Source organism: Eurytemora carolleeae, unplaced genomic scaffold, assembly GCF_000591075.1.
Source record: "Eurytemora carolleeae unplaced genomic scaffold, Eaff_2.0 scaffold126, whole genome shotgun sequence".
NCBI classification, from domain to species: domain Eukaryota; kingdom Metazoa; phylum Arthropoda; class Copepoda; order Calanoida; family Temoridae; genus Eurytemora; species Eurytemora carolleeae.
In genome coordinates this window covers 227846-250037 of record NW_019396159.1, presented here as the reverse complement: position 1 = coordinate 250037, position 22192 = coordinate 227846, and the positions used below count along the sequence as shown (strand labels likewise).

The window sequence follows — 22192 nt, the reverse complement described above, 5'->3', positions numbered from 1 at the left end:
TATTTATAGTTTTCTCGTAGATTTTCAAACAGAACCATTGAAGAATAGAAGGGCCTAACTTCATAGAATACTAATATGTCTGAATCCGTAATGCCAATTTATGCAAAGGACCTAAAATGGATGGCCGGGGTGATTAAAATATCTTGTTCCTCATTCCATTATTTGTCGAGATTTAAGTGGAAAGGCACGACGAAAGTCCAATGAATGGTCGCAAGCGGTTTCACGGTTGAGATGTGCCGCGGTCGATGGCCGAATTTTTGATGAGAACAACTTTTCATCTGTACATGACAAGACAGGCTCAGATACAAATCTCAAAACGAAGCAAGAAAAAGTTTGTTGAAGATTTAACACACATATTTCTGCAGGCCATATTATATAGTAACCTTATTAACAATATTTCTCTTCACTGTAAACGTTTATCACAAGCTAAATATCATTTAATCAAGTCGCAACAAGAAATAAAACAATTCTAGTTTACGTAACCGGCTTTCACGTTGCTTTAACGGACTGAAATAAAAAATAATGGCGATCTATGATTGAGGTAGCCAAATATATTTGGTTTGGAGAAGGAGGATTGGTGCCGCGGACATTTTTATATTTTATTTTACGAGTTCCATGGACTTCAATTTCTCTCTTTCTCTCTCTGCTCCTATTGTCTTAGCGAAAAGTTACGCTTTTAATCAGATCAGATATCTGTAAATACTTTCAAATGATCCACATTTTTTGCATTTTCTCCGTAAATTTTTCTTTACAAGAAGGTAGTCTTTAAATCGTGAAATTTCAAATTGTGTAAATAATGATCACAGATCGAGAATTTACAAATTTATAAAATTCAAGGTCAAATAAAACCTCAAGATGCCCAAGAAGATGAGCGGTGAGAACTCCAAGGCGACGGCGGCTCGTGAGCGTAAAAATGAAAAGTTGACGGCGGATAAAAATGCTAAAGAGAAAGCTAAGGAGGACGCCTACTGGGAGGACGATGATAAAAGTTTGGGTAAATTTGCATTTTAAATTATATTTTAATGACAAACAAATACTATGTTTATTTAACCAATCACAAATGTTCGTTCAAAAGTGGATAAAAAGATATAATTGGGACCTTTGCTATAAACATTTTAAGAATTATGAATTCTGTGTTTGAAAAAGACGTTAGAGGTCCGTCCTAATTTACGATTTTGGACCCCCCCCCCCCATCTCCTATCAATTTTGTACATGAACAGTAATTTTAAGCAAAATTATTATTATTTTTTTTATAATTATTTTAGGGTTAGGTTAGGTTAAGAATATTTTCGGGCCGAGCGCAGCGGTAAGATTGGCTTGGGGACTGAGCGCTGCGTCTAGGACTTGCTAGGGGGCCGGGCGCTGCGGCCTCAAGACCAATTATATCCTAGTGTTTTATATGAGATCCATGTACAAAATTGATAGAAGAAGGGGGGGGGGGCAACACTCGTTCTTCAGGAATTACCGACGTTAGTTAAGAATCTATTTTTCTTTAGCTGCCCCCCAGTTCAGGAGTTTCTTCAACGATTCACAATCCTTTCCATTAGACAATGTTATTATGAGATAGAATTATCTTTGTATCTATTATCTTGTAAAGGACTTTAATCATTGTGAGGGTAAGTTGATAGTTGAGGTTTTCTTCAGTGCCAAATACTCATCTAGTTGCAGGAATAAACGACATACTCCGAGGTGCCTCAGATCATGAAATATTCAATATTTTAGTAATTCTGTTGGAATAATCTCTGTCAGGTCTGGAGATCTAAATCAGGGGAGCTTTGCCCTTTCCTCTAATGATTACCGTTATTAATGATGGACATCAAAAAATCGTCAATGATCGTCAAAACCTGTTGATCTCTTTAACCTCCAAGATTCGTGAATTCAACAGATCCGGTGATCACCCCATCATCTCTACTCGTCTAACCCAATGCTTTCACACCTGGGGAATCAGGACCAAGAAATTGTCATCATTTACTGATCCTAGGATGCTGATGGAAGGTTGGATTTCTCACAGGTTTGGAGCAGGGCAGGAAACCAAACCTAAAGATATGCTTCACATAGACAACGATGCCAGAATACGGAAGGGATTGGGAAAGACCTGTTTTGGTTAATTAAAAGCTATCTACAGTTTAACTGAATGTACAGGACAACTGAATGAATGTATGTCTAAGTCGAAGAACGAAGGATTGAAACTGCTCCGATATGAAACAATATAGACTAAACGTGTTTACAGCTCTTCTCTTCTCTTTAAAGAACTTTATATTGAAACCATTGAAAATATCGTTTGATTATTTTTCTATAAATAAACATTCATATAAGGTTTATTTTCATCAAGATCTAACGTCTAATCTAACTCTTTGATCTTTGATTTTTCTGATTTAAGAATTTAATTTCTATGTTTATTTTTTTAACCCATTCTGTCAATTTTTTATTTAGATGAAAAGAAATTGTTTGCAAATTCTAAAGAAGCCATACATATTCTGTTTCTAAACGAAAGTTTGTTTGTTTGCTAAAAACGAAATTGCACATAATTTTTCCATAACATATTTAGAGAGTGCTGCGAAAAGTAGCTTAATATAATATCATATAATTTTGAATAATATCGTTCAGTATGATATATTTTTTGATGAATTGTTAATCTTTTCATATATTTTAATAAAGTTGACAAAGAAGAAGTACTCTGAAACCGACTTAATCATTATCATGTATGATATTTATATAGTTTCTGAATCTCGATTTAACACCTTGTGTAGTGGTTCTTAACTGTTACTGTCCCCCTCTATTCGAAAAAGTAATTTTTTGTTGATTTTAATGGGTTTTTTTTTCAGCTAAAAAACAATCCCGGAAAGAAGATCAGGAAAAGAAACGTCTTGAAGCTCTGGCTAAGAAGAAGGAACGTGATGAGCTGGCTGCACAAGAAGAAAAGGAAACCCTGTCTAAGATCGTAAAAGTAAACCCTGTTAAACAAACTCAAGCCAGGATACGAGAAGAGACGGAGAGAAGAGAGATTGCCGCGAAGAAAGCTTCAACGAAACCAGAATTAGAAACTCATCTTTCTAAACCTATTGAAGTCAACGTTAACAGGTAATTAAATAATTTGACAAAATTAAATTGAAAATACAAATAATATCCCAAATTCTGGAATTCAGAACACAAATAAGCAACTGATTTTTTTTATTTTTAAATCCTTCACTTTAGAGTTAATGTTGATGGTTCGGAGGCTAGAACCATTGATGAGGCCATATCCGTTCTCTCCGTTTCCTCTGAACCTGTGGTAGACAAGCACCCTGAGAAGAGAATGAAGGCGGCCTACGAAGAGTTTGAAAATATTCGTCTCCCCCAGCTTAAATCTGAAAACCCTAATATGCGTCTAAGTCAACTAAAACAGATGTTGAGAAAAGAATGGCAAAAACATCCAAATAACCCACTTATTGCATCTATGAGAAGTTAGACTGTTTTCTTATTTATCTAATGAAAAAAAATCTAGGTTTATGAAATATTTTCTGAAATTATTCTTGTAAACAATTCCACTGACCTCGTTACCAGATTTCAGAATAATGGCAAATTTAAAATGGCGCTGAGTGTTCTGTTTGCCGTTCGTGGATTTCTTGCCTTCGTGGCGTTCATCGAGTTCGTTAACGCACTTAGATCTCTTACTTCAAGGTCGGTAGCTGCGCTCTTCGCCCTATGGGTTTCATCGAGAATATTTTTTTTTTCGTGAATTCAAAAAGTCAGAAATTATTTTGTTCGCTGAAATTTTCTCCCTTGGAAATATATCCTTTTTATACTGCTCAACTATTCTTTTTAAAAAAAATACTCCTAATCATCTTTTGTTAAATAAATTTCAAAAGATTGAAAAAAATACAATTTAATTTGTTTAGTTTGTTTGTTGACGCAGAGGACAGATTAGACGTGTCCTTTGTCCAGAACAAGATATTCGTCGGGTCCGAGCTCTCCCTTGCCGCGGAGTCGATTATTTCTCAACTATTCGGCTTCTACAGTCTTCTTAACTCGGTAAGAAAATACGATGCTTTTGACATTTTTCGATTCTCTCATTTAATGCCTTTGAAAGGAATGTATTTGAATGATTATTTTAATTATTTATTCTAAGACCTAAGGCTTATGGGGGAGAAGGGCCCCCCTGGAAAATATCATAAGTCGCCTCTTCCTCTCTGTAGGCCGTTAAAGTTGTTGCTTTAAAATCTATATATAGGCCAGTATTTACTACTCAAATTACATATACATTCTATGTGATCCCTCCTAACTATGTGTATAGGCAAACCATTTACTTCCTCTTGCTTCTTATCTTTCAGAAATTCCTCTGTTTCCTTCCAAAAAAAATAATTTTCCTTAAAGGTATCAATTTAGCACCTAAAAATCTTCTTTCACACGCTATTATCATGGTTGGGGTAGAAATTATTTTCAAGATTTTCCCCTGTGCCTAAACTTTTTATTGTTTAGTGTGTACTCCTGGTATCTGCTGTGTTTACCCACTATAAACCTGTTGTATATCTGGGAATACTAGCTCTAGGTTTCAAGGCCGTGTTCTACATTATTCAAGGGTTTCTTCTCCGGACTATTCCTTTAACTGCAGGTCTTCAGGTGAGCAGAGGATGAAATATTTTAAATATTTTAGATATAATAGATATTTAACTATAATTAACCAACTCCCCCTCAACGGGAAAAATAAATGCATAATTCAACCTCTCGCCCCCTCTCAAACTTGTACAATATATTCAACTTTTTAAATTTCCCCAGATATTCATTTCCTGTTCTCATATATTTGAACTTCCAAGGTTTATCAAAAGGATTAAAGAAACATAGAACATTAAAAATATTTTTAGATTTTTCTCTGATATCTACCTTTTCTGTTATTTCGAAATATGCTTGGTGGCTATTTTAATCACTTAAATAAAAATTTCTTAATAAATACTTTTATTGGTTTGAACGGAAATTTGATTTTTTTATTAAAGAATTTTCATGAAATTTCGTTAACGATTCTTAAAACTATAATATATCTAGGTGCCTCTACTGATAACTATTCTAGCTCTTAGTGGACTTCTCTTTCTCTCCTGTATCCTCCAGGAAGGTTCCAGGACTCCTGTTATGGGATCAGAGAACGAGGACCTACTCCGACAAATGAGGTTTCCCAAATCTCGTAAATCCAAAAATTTGTAATTAACCTGAAGCAGGATGAATAAGTCTGATTACGACTGGGGAGGATTCCGATCCTGGATCCACAGTGTTGCTGTTGTAACCTTCGACTTGGAGCTAGGACAGGTCATAGAGAACACATTCCCGGAGTGTAAAACCTTGGATGAGTTAGACCAGCTCTCGGAGCAGGATAGAACCAACATATGCTACCTCGCCTTCCCGGATTCAAACTCAGGGATCATGGGTGATATCCAGTTCCATTTTAGAATACGACGAACCGCCGGCCATAACGTCGGTCCTCCTGCCGCTGCGGCGGCATTGGCAAATTTCAATGCCCGCTGTCTGCCACCTCTTCAGCTCGATCAAAACTTCTTGTTTGGATTCGCGTATTTCCGGCAGGTGAAGGACTCTAGTATACGACGAGGATATTATCAAAAGTCAGTAATCCTTCTCACCTACCTTCCACTAGTATCCTTCTTCTCCCAGATATCCGCCATCGTTGCGAAAAAATTCTTTGAGAATGGCGATCTTCCGTTAGAGATATTCTGCCACGATGTTGATCGGTGGCCTGCTCCTACCCCAGGTAAACGACCCCCCCCCCCACAAAAAAAATTCGCATGTAGGTGGGTGTCATAAAATTGTGTTTGTAGGAGTTTCTTGACAATTCATAAATATTTCAATTCTTTGAGAAAATTGAATCTGCGCACAGTGGTCCAGCAACTTGCAAAACCTACTTTTTTTACTTTCATTTTTTACACTTTTTTTTACTAATTTCGATTTTAAACATCCTAATTGGTAGAAATTTGCATTTAATATCAAAATATTTTTTCTTTTTCCCCTCCTACAGATATACTTTTTGTCGTGTTCCCTGAAGTTTTTGTTAGAAATTTAAGATTTTCTGGTTAACATGTTAGGTAAAAAAAATCATGAAGACTATATTCGATATTTTTGAAATTAAGCACATTACTTTGTGACCATTCAAAGATTATTTTGAAAAAGTTTGATATCCATTGAACTAAAACTCAGTCTTTTTTAAAATATTTGAACCCTCAAAAAATATTTTTTTTTTTCAAGACATTTTTTTGAAGATAAGCAGATTTTTTTTGATACATTTTGATGCACCCAGACTTATGGCAAAATACAATGTTGGTGTTATAGAAATGGTTAAGAGAAAAATTAGTTGCACCTACTTGCACCTCTGAATGTGGTTATGAAATATAACAGACATGGTCAAAGCATGAATGTGTGAGAGGTTGCGTGATTTTTGCGCCAATTTAAATACTTTACTCAAATTAATTCAAGAATAAACCAAAAAACATGCTATGATATAATTTCTTCTTACATATTGATGCGCCACCATCATCATCCAATGGATTTTATCTCAATTTTGTTCTTACTTGCATCAAATTCAAGAATGAACATGAATTCAAGACAAATTCAAGAAAAACAGGAATTCAAGATTCTAACATAAACATGAATTTGAAAAGTTCATATAAAGTATTACCAGATCTAAAAGTCATCAGTTGTTGGTTTGATCAAGAACAATGACAACCAACAAAGAAATATTCTTTTTTTTTCTACTAAAGGATGTTTACCAAAGAATCATGAAATCCTCTCCAGAATTCTTAATGAAGTGTAATTAATGAAGGATTCACGAAAACTTGTAAAAGTTTAATTACTTCATTCCAGGGTTAACCCTAATCTTATTTAATGATCCCTTCTAGAGAGTTAATCATGAAATACTTTGAATTTACTTTGGGAGAATTTGTTAATATTGAAATATTTAGATTAAAATTAATTGCTTAACCGATTTTAACACTAGCTTGAGCTTTAATTTATGGCTTTAGCGCTCAGCGGTTTATTTTCTCTTTGAATAATTAGTTAATCTTTTGACGGGTTTCAAGTATTAAACTTAACCATTCAATTACAAGTCCATTCTGTGGATATTGAGTTTTAGTTAATCTCTTGACGGGTTTCCAGTATTAAACTTAACCATTCAATTACAAGTCCACACTGTGGATATTGAGTTTATAAGCTGAAACTTTGATACAAACAAATAATTTATGTCGTTCGGTCTGAAAACTTTGTAATGTACATTGTCACCCATAATTTTTTCCTCTTATTTTAGTAACTATATTAAAACATTCTTCATAATTCTTTTATGTACTTTCTTACCCCTAGAAGATAGGATGGAATAGCAAAAGTCTTCACCCTAATAAATATACATATCAATAGACAGTGTTTTGCCCTATTATTAAATCATATATTTACTAACTTGAGTACCCAGTGTTGCCCAGGGTACTCATAGTTACTCCCGCCGTTTACCCGCGCTTGGTCGTAAATTACAATTTTTGCTATTTTTCTATAAAAGTAAACCCGTTCAACTTAAAATCTTAAGCTAGGAATACTCCCGTGGCTCTTCCGAGTTTCCTAATCAAGTTTTGAGGCAAATCTGTCAAGGGGTTGCTGAGTTATGATCTGACATATAAACAAACATAGACTACTACTTTATATATATATAGATGTATAATGCTCAGGTCACCATCTGACCCTGCCAATGTTGGGAAGCCTGATAGAGCTTCATATCCCTGCCCTCTCCTCTCGGCATACAGATAATTCTAACGAAACCGTTACTGTGAGTGGAGGTGGAGTATCCGTCCCAAACCTACCTGATCTCTACCCAACCCTGCTCCCTCTCCTGGAGCATCTTCATTGTCTCTGGGAGCTGGTTCTAACTGCTGAACCTGTTGTGGTTTTAGCTCCTTCTCCGTTCCAGTGCTCGAGTACTGTTCAGGCTCTCACTACTATCATTCAACCACTAAGGTAAGATCTTAATTCCATAGTCGTTCTATCACCCCAACCCTCTACCTTCTCATTTTTCAGTTCAATTGTCTTCTTTTTTCCTTTTCTTTTTTCCTTTTCTTTTTTTCTTTTCCTTGTGTTTCCCTATGAATGGATTTTCTCATTAATCTGATTGATGAGTTCAAACCTGGTTTTGTTTTTATAATATTCAGAATTATCTAAAGTATTAAATGTTATGATAAATATTTTAGTTTGTGCTTTTGTCAGGCTTCTTTATTCTTTTCCTAGAATGAAACAAATTTATCAAATATTTTAATTTTAAACCAGAGATTAAATTATTTAAACCCAACCATAGTTAATAGAATTTTTAGATGGAATATTTGCTAATTTAAATTTTTTTTCGTGGATTTTCAAAATACGAAAATAACCCTTTCCTGGGGTCTTGTGAGTTTTGCTTTAAAAATTTGGGCCTGATCGGCTCAGCCGTTTTGACGTTTATTGAATACAAACCAACAGACAGATACATAGATAAATTTCTACGTTAGATATGTAGCTGATTATCGACCCTTCTACACGATACATGACGCGGATTTAAAAGAGATGACCACCAGCAACTCTTCAGCGCTCCCGTCAATTCTTCTAGGAGTCACCAATCCATTCTTTAATAAGGTCAGTCTTATGTATTATTAATGTAAAGGAGTTAATTCATTTTCTCAACTCCTTTTCGTAAGAAATATTAACTTACTCCAGTTCATAATATTTATTCAATTTCCTAGCTGTTATACTTAAATATAATTTTTTAAACACAATTCTCAAAAGTGAAAAAATATCAAATTTGATTTCTATGTAGTTTTTCTCTTTTTTTGCCTTAAAACGGTATGTTCACAAATTATTTGATGCGAAATGTCTTCCTAAAATTTATCTTCTTCTGGATTTATATATACTTCAACTAGGCCCTGGAGCACTGGCCGAACCTGGTCCGTCTAGCAGAACCCTCCAGTCTCTCCGCTCTCAAGTCTCCATCCAAAACCAAGAGATCTTCCTCTACCAAGTTCAAGAGTGAGACCAAACCTGGAGTGTTCACGCAGTCTAAGCCACACCTGGAGAAGGATCGTGAGATAGTAAAGAGAATATTGAAAGGAGTTCAGCTCCGAAGACCAGCTGAGGTTCAAACTGCCCTGCTCCGGAGATATTTCCTTGAACTAACTCAGGTTTGAAGAACTTCAATTTTCCCAATTAAACTTTTTTATCATAAAAATTCGAAAGCATTAATCATTTTTATTTTAGACATTTTTGATACCACTGGAAAGATATTTGGCGGGTTTAATGCCGCTAGCTCGTTCCATTTCTCCGTACCGAGCACCGCCGAAGGTGAAACCCTTCAACGCCGACGAATTTATTCGATCCTTAGAACAAAGCGGACCCCAGCTTACGTCCAGAACTAAGGGGGACTGGGCCGCCCTCTACCGACGGTTCCTAAAAAGTCCAAATTTCGTTGGTTGGTTTAATGCTCGGCATGCGGAGGTATCCTCTAAGCTGAGTTTGTTGCACCTGGAGTGCTTGTCGGAGGCTAAGATTGAGATCTGGATGGAGGGGAAGGCGGAGGTTGAGTTGGTAGATATGGTGCTTAGGTATGTTTCTAATATTTTTTGTTTATTAAAGGATGGTCAACCTAATGTTACACATCAATTAAAGAGTGACAATACAGAGGCGGCTTAAGAGGGGGGAAGGTGGACGCCCCCCCCCCTGGAAAAATAAGGGGCAAACGTAGATAATATTCTTCTTCTAGACCTTAAATTTTGATGTAAAAATGATAAAATTCTCTGTGTAAAATAATATAATTTAACTATCCCACCCCTCTGAAAAATATCGTAAGCCGCCCCTGTGCCAATAATGTTTCGCACTGGCATTGTTATCTAAGAAACATAGTAGTTGTTTACATAATTATACAAATTTCCTTGCTTGTTTCTGTTTTGTAAATCCTCGCTTTCAAGAATTGACCCTGCAGAATTTGTTATATTTTCAGACAATAAAAACTAGAAGATATTTCCTACCTAGTTCATTACCGGATTTAAATTGCATCGTTGTGAAATGTTTATGACTTTCTTTAAATAAAGTGTTTGTTAAAATGACCATTAGCAAATGTTAACGTATATTTGGAAAAAAAATCTCTTTAAATCTTACTTATTTCTTGGGACCGAACTTAATGAATTTGAACACCAGTTCAAATTTGAATCACCGATTCAAATCCTTTAACTTTTAGCTTTGAAATAGTGGTTTAAATTTGAACCAGCCGTACTTAGTTCAGCGACGTAGGTCAAATTCGTTAAATTGCGTCCCTGGAGTTTTTTTAGATTATGACTATTTTCTCGTTCAGGATTCGAGGTAAACTGACTGAAGGAGATAGAACTGGTTTACCTATCTCCGATATAGTCAAGGAGCGACTGGAGACGCATGTACGGAAAATCGTCTCAACATTGCCCGAGGATCTTCAAGCAGTTATAGAGAGCAAATCTTAGCAGATGATTCTTCTCAGGGTTAACTAAAGATCAGGAAACCGGGACCTCTTCTTATAGAATATTCAGATTGAACAAATCTTTAACATGCTTTGCTGATCCTCTTAATTTTTACAAAGTGTTAAGGAGCATCTTTTAATGTTCCTGAAACAAAGCTACAGATTGCTTCAAGATTGGTTGCTCCTGTATTAACAGAAAACTGCTCCTGTATACTAAATACTGCTCCTTTACTTGCAAAGAGCTGCTCCTTGAGGATAAAAGTAACTAGAATAAAATCATGGGATTAAAATTAACTGGTTAAGTTAATTTCTTATGAATTAATTATTATATAAATACATACATTGTACAGTGTACAGTAGATACAAACTATAGATTGTGTATTTTTTGTAGAATTCAAAATATTAGGTAAGGCCCCCGGCCTGCTCATTGTCCCCCCCCCCCCATCACCTTATTTATCGTCCCTCTCTCCTTATATAATGCCCCCCCTCCCCCCCAGCCGCCTTCATAATAATTCCTCCTTTTTCTTAATGAATTTCTAATAATTAAAGGTTGGGGCTGCGATTATTATTATTGTTATCATTATTATTATTATTAAGTTTTAGGAGTTAATTATGACCCAGCCTTAATTAGCTCTTTTGTGGTTTAATGCTTTATGTATTTCTTACATATTTTACCATAATGATATTTATGATCTTTGTTCTTCGCTTAAATCAAATAGTAGATATTACTTAAGCTTGGGTTTTTATCTTATTATCGAAAATAATGTATTATTAAGCTTCACTCGATACAAATTATTAAAAAAAAACGAAAATGTGGGAAAGTTGTTTACTCTAGGATTAAGAATTATTTTCTCATTAACTCCTCATGAAGAAACATTGAGCTAAATTATATCCTGCTCTAAACACATTTGAACCATGAAAAAATCAATACGGTAGAAAGCACTTCCTAACACGGTTGAGGTTTCCTTTAAAGAAATTCTAAACATTCAAGAAGTTTCAAGTTTTAAACAAAATTTAAAATGTTTTTATCAGATTAACATTTTATTCTCAATTTCCTATTTGAATTGATGGAAACCTGCTGACGTGTTGGCAGATCAGGAGCTCACCATTTTTATTCTTTTTAAGGGACTGTAGTCGAAATTTGAACTGCCCCTCCATATGTTCAATTTACATCGGTAGTAGTGTCTTTTGCATTTGTTGCATTTTAAATATATATTCAATTTTTGCATGATTATTAATAATAATATCTTATGGTACTGCAAACATTACTCCGTCTCGATGGGTTCGGTATAGAAATACTTTTCAATTCAGAAAAATGTCCTTTTTTTATTTTACCAACTGAGATGAAGAGAAATGTACTGTTTTATTGGATAGAAAGGCTAAAAGGATTTATTAAAGTCTATTTGCAGTGCAAACAAAGTCTCAAATACCTACTAGAGATAAAATAATAACTTAACAAAATTATGTTCAATTTTAATTCCTTTCATTTGTAATTACTTATTCATTCATTTAAACTATTGAATTTTTGTTACAAATTTTAAATTGTTATCCAAATCCCTTCCCCCCCATCATTGCCCCTAATCATTGATCATCTGAATTAGAAGATATTATCATTATCATGTGTTCATAAAACTTACTGTATAGTTTTATTAGTTAAGTAGTATACCAAAAAACCTCGGTAATTTGTAAATATTGTTTCAAACCTCTTTCAAATGCCAAAAATATAGATAATAATCAATGATGCCCTGTATTATTTAAAATATTATTATTTTAGTTTTAAAGTATCGTCAGATATTGTACTTCATTTATTATAGTAATTTTATCAAAACTTTGTTTTATTTCTCATGTGTTAGTCTTGATTTATATTTTTAATAGAGTAAGTTGTCGATTTATCGCTTTCGAAGAATGTTCATGGGTGTATACTTTATTTTAAAATTATTCCCCCCCCCCTCTTTCAAGGAAGAAGGTACAAAACGTCGATTATCTAAACGTCGATTATCAAAATGTCATAAAAGCAAAACGTCGATGATACAAAACATCGACTACTACAAAATGTCGACAGCTTCAAAGCATCTATTAACAAAACGTCGACAGTTATTAAATGTTAGATTATGCTGGGTTATGTTAGGTTAAGACAATTTCTTGACCGAGCGCTGCGGCTAGAATGGGCAAGGGGCTGAGCTCTGTAGCCTCTTAAATGTTGAATAATGTGCCGTGTCTCACATTATTTTTGCTTCTAGCAGTTGACATTTTGTAGCAGTCGACGTTTTATAGCAGTCGACGTTTTGTAATTTCGACGTTTTGTCATTCTACGTTTTGAAGTAGTCGACTTATTGTATCATCGACGTTTTGTTGACTAGGAAGACGACATTAATGCAGGATAAAGTGCATTTGATGTTGTTACAAAGCAAAAAGCTTTACTAGTAATGTTATTAACTAGTAATTTACTGCAACTTATTTAGTGAAATGGGTCCATTTACACTGCACACCTTCTGTTAACTGGACTATTTAGAGTCATAACTTGAATTTTAATGTCGACTTCCTATTTCAGAGTTGTTATCACAGTAATAACATTTTTGGGTAAAATGTAATGAAAAGGATGGAATTTTTTATTTTACCTATCCCCAGATCATCACAAATCCTTTCTAAAATTATACAGCCCTGAGATTTTTTTGGAGACGTCGTCGCTGGAACGAGATCGACCTTGTTGGAAAAAAGTACAATTTCAGACATTAAGGAATTTGACAAAGTTTTGTGTATCTATTTTTCTAATTGTTCATATATGTTGTAAATGTAAATATCTAAGAAGCTGCATCAACTTTTAATATTAATGTCGCGTACAAACTCTTTTTAATATTAAAGGGAATGTTAAAATAATTATAATTCTAATATTTAGTTGACAATTCCTTTATATATTATTAAATGTTTAACCTAATTGATATTAATTATTGTAATTTAGGGTCGGACTGAACTATTGCCCGTATTCTCTTACACCCGGGGTATAATATAGTTCTTTACTCACCCGCTTTAATTTATTTTATTTCAGAGGCTTGAATTCTCAATATAATATTATATATATTTATATATTCGTGTTTATTACGATTTGAAAATAAATGTAACACGTAAATATTGTTGTTATGAACTGAGCTGGGATTAAAACAAGCGAAAAAGAAGAAAATTTAAATTACTTATCCAGACAGAAGTTGTTGGAGATTCATGGCTTTGATGACAAATTTTTCTTTAATGCAGAGCACTTAGTTTTAGGATTCTCAACATTTACCCTCCTGGATTCCGACCAGGGAGTAAGGAATAGAAGGAAAATAAACCGACGCGGTTCGCCCTACAATATGATTATACATGCTTTGCAGACGGGTACTCCATTTGTATAAGAAATATTTGTCCGATGTACAATTACAATAACCTATTTTGAATATTTTTCATACAAATGGAGTACCCGTCTGCAAAGCACGCATAATCATATGGTAGGACGGACCGCGTCAGTTATATCTCCCTTCTATTCCTTACTCCCTGATTCGGACCAAAACACATGAGACTTTAGAGACGACTGTATGGAACATATTCGGTCCAAAACACATGAGACTTTAGAGACGACTGTATGGAATATATTCGGTCCAAAACACATGAGACTTTAGAGACGACTGTATGGAATATATTCGGTCCAAAACACATGAGACTCTAGAGACGAATGTATGGAATATATTCCGTCTTGTTTTCTTGTTTAGGCCCTCTGCAGGTTTTTTGTTAGTACAAGGTAAAAGGCAAAACTGAACCTTCTCGTATTCAAGAGTTTTAGGTCGTCAAAAAACTTCAAATAGAAAAACTAAAATGTACGACAAAAATAATTTTATCTGAAAATATATGCCAAAAATTATTTATCTCAAAATATACGGCAAAAATAATTTTATCTGAAAATGTACGCCTAAAATAATCTAAAAATATTCATCAAAAAACAATTTATCTAAAATATATCCCAAAAATAATTTATCTCAAAATATACGGCAAAAATATATAATTTATCTCAAATATACGGCAAAAATAATTTATCTCAAATATACGGCAAAGATAATTATTCCCAAAATGTACGGCAAAAATAATTTATCTCAAAATATACGATAAAAATAATTTATCTGAAAACTTCAACCTCATGTCTCTTATATTGCAGAGATTATTATTAAAAGTTGAAACTTTTTCTGAGCTCTAAATGTTAAATCAAGTTTCAGTGAAGTAACTGTCAGGGGAAAAAGGAAGAAGAAAACTTTGGAATTTTTTCTTTTATTAATAAGTTAGTAAAATTTGAAGAAATAATCATGAATTGCATTCGGATCCATTTCTTACAAGACTGATCCGCAAATGTCAAAGTTCGTTAAAAAAACCCGCAAAAAAGTGAAAAATATGAAAATAGAATAACTTTAAATACCAGCGACATCAACACATTGGATAAAGTTTACAAGAAAAAGTTTTGAGTCGGTCATTAAGTGAAGGGCATGGATCGACTTTCTGACCTGTGGTAAAGGGTCATCTGCTGACAGATCACGACGAATACCGCAAAGTATTTCAAAGATCGAACACAGTCTCTCAACCGTCGGGTTTCGGTGGACACCCTACCCTGTATCGAATAAAAAAAAATTGTTTTTTTTTTAAGAAAAACGATTAGTGTTAACATTTTTTACTTCTGATTACAAATTGAGGTGGTGGAGATTACCAATTGAGGAGCGCGCATGCCGCAAAATACGTTTGGGTGGCAGTGATTACCTTCTGCACTCCCCCCTCATAGAGCCGATCTAGATTTTTCAATTTTATGTTTCAATTTGCAGTAAAAAGTAATAACGTGTCTCTCCTGATATCAGTCAGCATTTCAGTGAGCTGGGGATGTAAAAATGTAAAAACAGTATAAATGTGGAAACGGGGGGGAGCAAAGCCCCCTACATAGAATTACTCAAGTCCTGACGTAAGAGTGGTGTTGTAGTTGTAGACAGAAATTGGTATCTTAAATTAATGTCATTTCTTTGATTTTCACATTTTTTTTAATAAAAAACTAAAAAACATTATTGTCTGAGCCTTCCTGTCACCTTCCTAATTTAATTCTAAAGTTTGTCGAGATAAGTTTATATAGTGTTGGTTTATTTACATATCTATCAACTTAAATAAACTTTCACCAGATCCTTTCCAAACCTATTCAACAAGATACAGAGGTAACCACAAAGGATAAAACTTTATAAACCTATTCAACAAGATACAGGGGTAACCACAAAGGATAAACCTTTCCAAACCTATTCAACAAGATACAGGGGTAACCACAAAGGATAAACCTTTCCTAACCTATTCAACAAGATACAGGGTTAACCACAAAGGATAAAACTTTCTGAACTTTTTGATTGCATTCCTACAGCTGCATATCAACATCTGTACAGGGGCGTATTAGAGGTTAAGCCTAGGAGGGGTGAACTAGTTTAGTTCACCCCTCCTAGAAGTGGTCGTTGTTTACCTCCCTAAAAAGCTGGTATTAAAAATATAGAAATTTTGTAAATAAAATTAAGATAAAATTAAATGAGTTTGAAAAAATGTTATAAATGGACAAATTGTCAATTGTTAAGAAAACAAATATATATGGTAATTTTATATATTAAGCTTAGGGGAACTTTCTAGGGAGGGGCCTGGGGTTCTCCCCCCCCCCACCATACGGTCCTGCATTTCTACACACTTAATTTCTTTAAAGCCAATCAGTTGATAGCATTTACAAGAATTTTTTTTTTAACAGAAGACAGTTTTTAATCTTCAGATCAAAATATTTAACAAGTTCAAGGTCATCATAAACATATAATTTTAAAAAATTGAACAAATTGGCAATTCCCCTTTTTGTGTTTCTTTCTACACACAAAAAAATGCACATTTTCCCTTCTTCAGTACAATAAAAAACATTCTATGAAACTGTGAGGGACAAAATTGCGAAATTTTTGGTAAAAAATTCCCCCCAGGAATGATTTTATCAAAAATATCATATCCCTTTAAAGTTTAAGTATATTAAAATGTTCAGGATATAAAATTTAAATAACAAATTTTAAAATCATATTTTTATTTCTTTTCTGTCAAGTACACCTAAACTCTATAAACTTCTGTTTTGGAAAAGTATTCGTATAATTTTAGAAATTAATTCTAAATATAAATATGAATATCTATATTATAAAGCTCCTCTGACTCCTTGTAAGATCGCTGCATAGATTAATTAAAATAACAGATAGGACGAGCGGGGGAAGGCGGTCGGCCATAAGCCACAACATTATTCCCTTCCATGCCATATACCAGCTTTTTTGTCTTCCGACAACCATAAGCCACAACCGTACGGTCTTCCACACCACAGCATTTGAGTCTTCCGGCAGCATTACGTTATTATATGAAAATTTAGGGCATTGAAATTGTGATTTTAAAAATCCAGCGACTTCATGCAAAAAATATATTAAGAACTTTATATTTAAGTTTAGAATTGAAATAATTACGATTCCTTTTAATTCTACGGAGAGAGAGCCTTTTCACGCCGACTGCGCGTAACTCCCTTGGGCCTCTGCCTCAGGGTTATTGTGAACAAAAAACCCTAAATCTTGAAAAGACGACATCTAGTGTCCCTATCTGATATTTTGTTCAATCTATGGATCTCTGTAAAAGACAGGAATGTTCAATGATCTGCAGGCCATCATTTATATTCCCATGCTTGGATCAAGTCCATGCAAGTGCACGATCAGGGTGTACCTCGAAACATGATAGTTAAGAGATGACTAAAAGATATTCTTTTTTAACATTTTGTGGCATCAATTTGTGAACAATTTTACAAGCAATTCTTAAAACAATAGTCCAAAATGTGGACCGCCTTTTTTCTTTCAAAACTCCCAGAGAATTCTGTTCAAATTCTGACATTTTTTTAAAGTAAAAGATTGAAATCTGGACAAAATTTCAAGAATCTTGCCTCCCTTAAAGCACTTTTGCGAAGGAATGCTGCAAACAATATTTAAAGACGATATTAAAGTCGTCTCTCAGCTGCTTTGTTTTGAAGGACACCCTGTAGTTTAAACTCTAAAATAGCTGATACCGGTGTGACGTGAGAAACCACCCGGGCATGAAATAATGTCCCTTGGCTTATTTCGGCCTGAAACAACAAATTTATCAAAATATTTTTAAAGATTCTTTTAAATATTATGATATTGCGAATTATCATGGCATTAAATTTACATGTGAAATAATAAAATTTTAAATATATTTGATTTTTCAATTCTTTGAGAGGAAGACGACATTCGAACCGGAATATTGTTATTTACATTTTTCTAGTATTACTACATTTATAAACTTATTTAACAACAAATTTTACGTTCGGCAAGTGTTTACAAATGCTTTCCTAATTTAATAGTAGGGGAAAAGTGTCAAAACTATTAAAAAAAGGTCCAAATGAAGTAGGTCGGACATTATCTCATTCCGGGCTGATTCTTACGTCACACCGGAGATACTGTCAAGTTTGCAAACTGATTGAGTTAATCAGTTAGAGTTTCAACAAAATATCGGATATACAGGGTTACCCACAAAGAATAAGACTGTAAAGACGACCCAAATTTCTAAAAATACGAAGATTTGAAGATTGATTTTTGGTTTCTGCATTCATTTAAGTATTTTGATGGTTTTCTAAAAGTTTACTCTGTTAAGTGCCATCCTTTATGGGTAACCCTGTATTTATCTATCTACCTATCTATTTATACATCTATCTATCTATCTATTTATCTATCTATCTATCTATCTAGATTGGTTAATTTTGCACAAGTTGGTATCCAGAATTTGCACTGCAGCTCATGAAATGCAATAAATTGAAAGGAACTGAGGATATCCTTCATCACACAATATAGTTAATAATTTGTTTAAGTTTTCTGCTATACAATATTTGCTGAGTGAAAACGTTATTATTTTATATAACTTTATATTTATGTGAATTTTCCTTGTCTGTTTGTATGTCTGTGTCCAATAAACGTTAAAACGCCTTCTCTGGCATCTCTGGTTTTTTATTTATTGACTTGATGTTAATCCGTAGTAAAAATAAATCATAAAGTAAACTTGATTTCTCTAAAGTTAAAATATCTTTTCACCAAGCAGTAAATGAGATGACAGAAACAAAAGAGAATTTCTCTTCATCTTAATTAATTTCAAGTAGAAGAGTAATCTAAGAGATAAACATTGAACGCTAAACAAATAACAGGGAGGAAAGAGTTATGATTGGAGATAGTTCAAAACTTTAACAATTTATTTTGTTCTTGATTTTATCATTTAATAAAGGTTTGTCCAATGTCCATGTAATTTAAATGACCCTTGGTCTATTAAAGGGACTGTAAAGGAAAAATGAAAGGGGGTATAGGCTGACAGCTGATCACTTTAGCTCTCGATCGCGACCAATGAAAGTTATATCTGATGTTCCTATCTCAAGAAATTGATATACAACTTCGTCAAATTTATACGAAAAATCAATATATATATACAATTTTGTATAAAAGTAGTGGGTTTAGATAGATCAAATTCAGCAAGTAAGCAACCAATCTGAAAACGATGATATCCCAGAGAAAGCTAATTGTAACTTACGTTTACTCCAATTCTATTTTTATATTTGTTATTTCTATTTTTAATAGATTTAATTCATAATATTTTTCCACTGTACGGACTTTATACTTTCTGTTTACTTGTATTCATGATTCCCTTCCACTGTAAGGACTTTATACTTTCTGTTTACTTGTATTCATGATTCCTTTCAACTGTACGGACTTTATACTTTCTGTTTACTTATATACATGATTCCTTTCCACTGTACGGACTTTATACTTTCTGTTTACTTGTATTCATGATTCCTTTCAACTGTACGGACTTTATACTTTCTGTTTACTTGTATTCATGATTCCCTGTAAGGTTGTTTCTTGCTTTGCCAAATCATTAAATAAGCCATAAAAACTATATTCAGGGCACAAAACTTCATTTAACCTTAGCTATTGTCATATTTAAAAAGTTTTAGGTTGCATTGACAGTCTCTTCCTTTGTTGGTAACCCTGAGGCCGAATTTAAAGAATTTGAGCCGCGGGTTTAAATCTAAGACGCGGCTCAAATATGGTTGGTTCCACTTAAATTGTATTTAATGTTTGAAGATTTAAGCCGGCGCTCAATTAAAACCGGTTTATAGTGGATTTTTGACGCGGTTCAAATTCATTAAATTCGGACTCTGAATATTTAAAGTTACCACGTTCTTTTGAAATATAGAACAGACTATAAACATCTACCATCTAACCCCTTATATAGATGCTAGTCTTTTAAACTTAGTTTTCTACGTATTTAAGTATAGTTTTCAAATTAAAGGCGATATCATGGTACTCAACATGGGTTGATTTGTTAATGACGTACTTTGTTTGAAAAATTTAGCAATTAGTATGTTATGTTCTTTTAGAGGTACCCAAACCTAGGACTTTCTTACCTTGGGTAACATATGTGTTAAAATACAGTGGTGCTCTGCGTTGGTGGAAAATACTGCAAACAGTCTGACTTCAACCTATAAAAATTTGATGATTGTTCATAATATTTCAAACACGTGTAAATGCATGAAAAACCTAGTTTTAAAGTTGTCTTTTATAGAGAAAGTTTAGGTTTAGGTAAATCTGGGTTTGCAAGCTTTGTAGGTAATAATCCTAAAAGTAACAAAAGAAAATTTCAGAGGGGGATTAGTAATCAAAATAGTATTTACAAAAAGGGTATTTTCTTTTTAAAGTAAAATTCATAAATTCAGCCGTTTTGGCATTTGTTGAACCCAAAAACAAACTAAGAAACCAACAAACAAACAAGACAACAAACAGACACGCCAAATATATAGATTACAGAGCTAGAACCTGGAACTCAGGCTTGGTTTTATTGTCTAGACTAACAAGCTTAACTAGGAGAATGTGCCAAGTCTCTAGACTAACTTTTTATATATGATCTTGATTATATATATTGTATTGTATACCTTTACTTGCCTGCAATCTTATATGTATATATATTGCATTGTATTACTGCAGTATATTTATGTTGGATATATCCTATTTCAAGTTCAGAGTCAGGGGATATTGCTATGTATATATATTGCATTGTATTACTGCAGTATATTTATGTTGAATATATCCTATTTCAAGTTCAGAGTCAGGGGATATTGTTGAAGAATGCAACATCAGTCTTGAGTTGAAATTTTTAACTTTTAAAGGAAATGGTCCACTTAACATTACTTTATTCGACCTTGCACATAATGTCTGAGAAGCAAAATGTAAAGCTTTTAAGTCACTCAACCTTTTTGTTCAACCCTAATGAACCCTTTCAATTTGAAGAACATTTCCATTGAATTCCAGTCTATCTTTCTCTGCACTTTTTCTCCAGGTAAAATTTCTTTTTTCGCGCCTTTTTCATTAGATTAGAGTGAAGGAAATGGAAGCATTAGATTAGAGAGAAGGAAATGGAGAGATTACATTTATATGTTTCAACAACAGATGTTTTATTCTTTTATCCTGCAGGGGCTTCATCAAAGGGAATGACTGCAAAAAAACAAAGGGGCATAGAATAATTCAAAATCTAGGTTTGCTACCAATCGTTCAGAAATGATTAGTTTAACCTTCTTGTGGGATGATTTTCTCTCTACAAGGAAATTCACCTGACATCTTTTCACTGTAGAGTGTATAGACGTGTATAGAAAGTACGCTACTTAATATTTCAAAGTAAAAAATCTGTCTGAAGTTCGGGTTTTGGCCTTAAAAATACAGGTTGCCATTTTTTTCTGATTTATTTTGGGAGATTTAACATTTTGTTTAAGTTTAGATTGTAAAAAGCTTGGCTAAAACCTGATCATAATAAACTCATTTCTTGCATTTTGAAGAAAAAGCTAGATTTATTTTTAACTTTTAAATTGGTTATATTAAATCTGAACCTGCTTTAATTACTCATTTAAATATTAAATTTAAATATTAAAGGATTTAAATTGTAAAGACATAATCTATAATTGTAATACTAATGAATTATTCATTTTCAAATCCATTTTCACCGTATATTATATAAATATAATATATGCTTAAACCATGATATTTATATTTTATTTAGTAGGAGACTAAAAGTCACCGTAGACAAATAATTACCTATTTTAAACAAAAATTTACCTTGAACGAATACCATCTTTAACGAAAAACTACAGCTTCGATAAAAATTACCTTAAACGAATTGTTAACTTGGACGAAAAGTCACCTAAGACGAAAAGTTACATTAAACGAATTGTCAACTTAGACAAAAAGTCAACTTAGACAAAAAGTCAACTTAGACGAAAAGTCAACTTAGACAAAAAGTCAACTTAGATGAAAAGTCATAAGAGATGAAAAGTTATTTTAGACAAAAATTTAAGCCTTAGACGAAATGTTGCTTTAGAAAAATCAAATGGGTATATCGACCAATGAGGCCCTAGATAAATCAAATGGGTATATCGACCAATGAGGCCCTAGAAAAATCAAATGGGTATATCGACCAATGAGGCCTTAGAAAAATCAAATGGGTATATCGACCAATGAGGCCTTAGAAAACGTTACCTGAGACAAAATGAATGATTGAGTAAAGGTGTCTCACTGTCTAATGTAGAGACACTGTATGTGTTAGGCTGTCTCTGATAAGGTGTTGGCTGTCTAAGGT

The 22192-nt window shown here is 33.5% G+C and overlaps 3 protein-coding genes across 3 annotated transcripts; all 3 read left to right on the top strand.

Moving 5' to 3' along the window:
- The first annotated feature begins 658 nt into the window (after positions 1-658).
- Positions 659-3544, top strand: LOC111696736 (coiled-coil domain-containing protein 124). Its single transcript, XM_023466453.1, has 3 exons — positions 659-994; positions 2826-3081; positions 3196-3544. The coding sequence occupies exons 1-3, from the start codon at positions 856-858 to the stop codon at positions 3446-3448; spliced, it is 648 nt and encodes a 215-aa protein (XP_023322221.1). The 5' UTR covers positions 659-855; the 3' UTR covers positions 3449-3544.
- Positions 3538-5186, top strand: LOC111696737 (uncharacterized). Its single transcript, XM_023466455.1, has 4 exons — positions 3538-3660; positions 3879-4011; positions 4459-4599; positions 5020-5186. The coding sequence occupies exons 1-4, from the start codon at positions 3569-3571 to the stop codon at positions 5173-5175; spliced, it is 522 nt and encodes a 173-aa protein (XP_023322223.1). The 5' UTR covers positions 3538-3568; the 3' UTR covers positions 5176-5186.
- On the top strand, positions 5171-10874 carry LOC111696735 (protein DENND6A). Its single transcript, XM_023466452.1, has 6 exons — positions 5171-5734; positions 7689-7974; positions 8499-8622; positions 8907-9164; positions 9241-9584; positions 10331-10874. The coding sequence occupies exons 1-6, from the start codon at positions 5191-5193 to the stop codon at positions 10470-10472; spliced, it is 1698 nt and encodes a 565-aa protein (XP_023322220.1). The 5' UTR covers positions 5171-5190; the 3' UTR covers positions 10473-10874.
- The last annotated feature ends 11318 nt before the right edge of the window (positions 10875-22192 follow it).

Coding starts and splice junctions, on each gene's coding strand:
- LOC111696736 (XM_023466453.1), top strand. CDS start 856: ATGCCCAAGAAGATGAGCGGTGAGAACTCCAAGGCGACGGCGGCTCGT. Junction 995..2,825: donor GGACGATGATAAAAGTTTGG/GTAAATTTGCAT, acceptor TTTTTTTTTCAG/CTAAAAAACAATCCCGGAAA. Junction 3,082..3,195: donor ATTGAAGTCAACGTTAACAG/GTAATTAAATAA, acceptor CCTTCACTTTAG/AGTTAATGTTGATGGTTCGG.
- LOC111696737 (XM_023466455.1), top strand. CDS start 3,569: ATGGCGCTGAGTGTTCTGTTTGCCGTTCGTGGATTTCTTGCCTTCGTG. Junction 4,012..4,458: donor TCTACAGTCTTCTTAACTCG/GTAAGAAAATAC, acceptor TTTATTGTTTAG/TGTGTACTCCTGGTATCTGC. Junction 4,600..5,019: donor CTTTAACTGCAGGTCTTCAG/GTGAGCAGAGGA, acceptor TAATATATCTAG/GTGCCTCTACTGATAACTAT.
- LOC111696735 (XM_023466452.1), top strand. CDS start 5,191: ATGAATAAGTCTGATTACGACTGGGGAGGATTCCGATCCTGGATCCAC. Junction 5,735..7,688: donor GTGGCCTGCTCCTACCCCAG/GTAAACGACCCC, acceptor TATAATGCTCAG/GTCACCATCTGACCCTGCCA. Junction 9,165..9,240: donor ATTTCCTTGAACTAACTCAG/GTTTGAAGAACT, acceptor TTTTTATTTTAG/ACATTTTTGATACCACTGGA.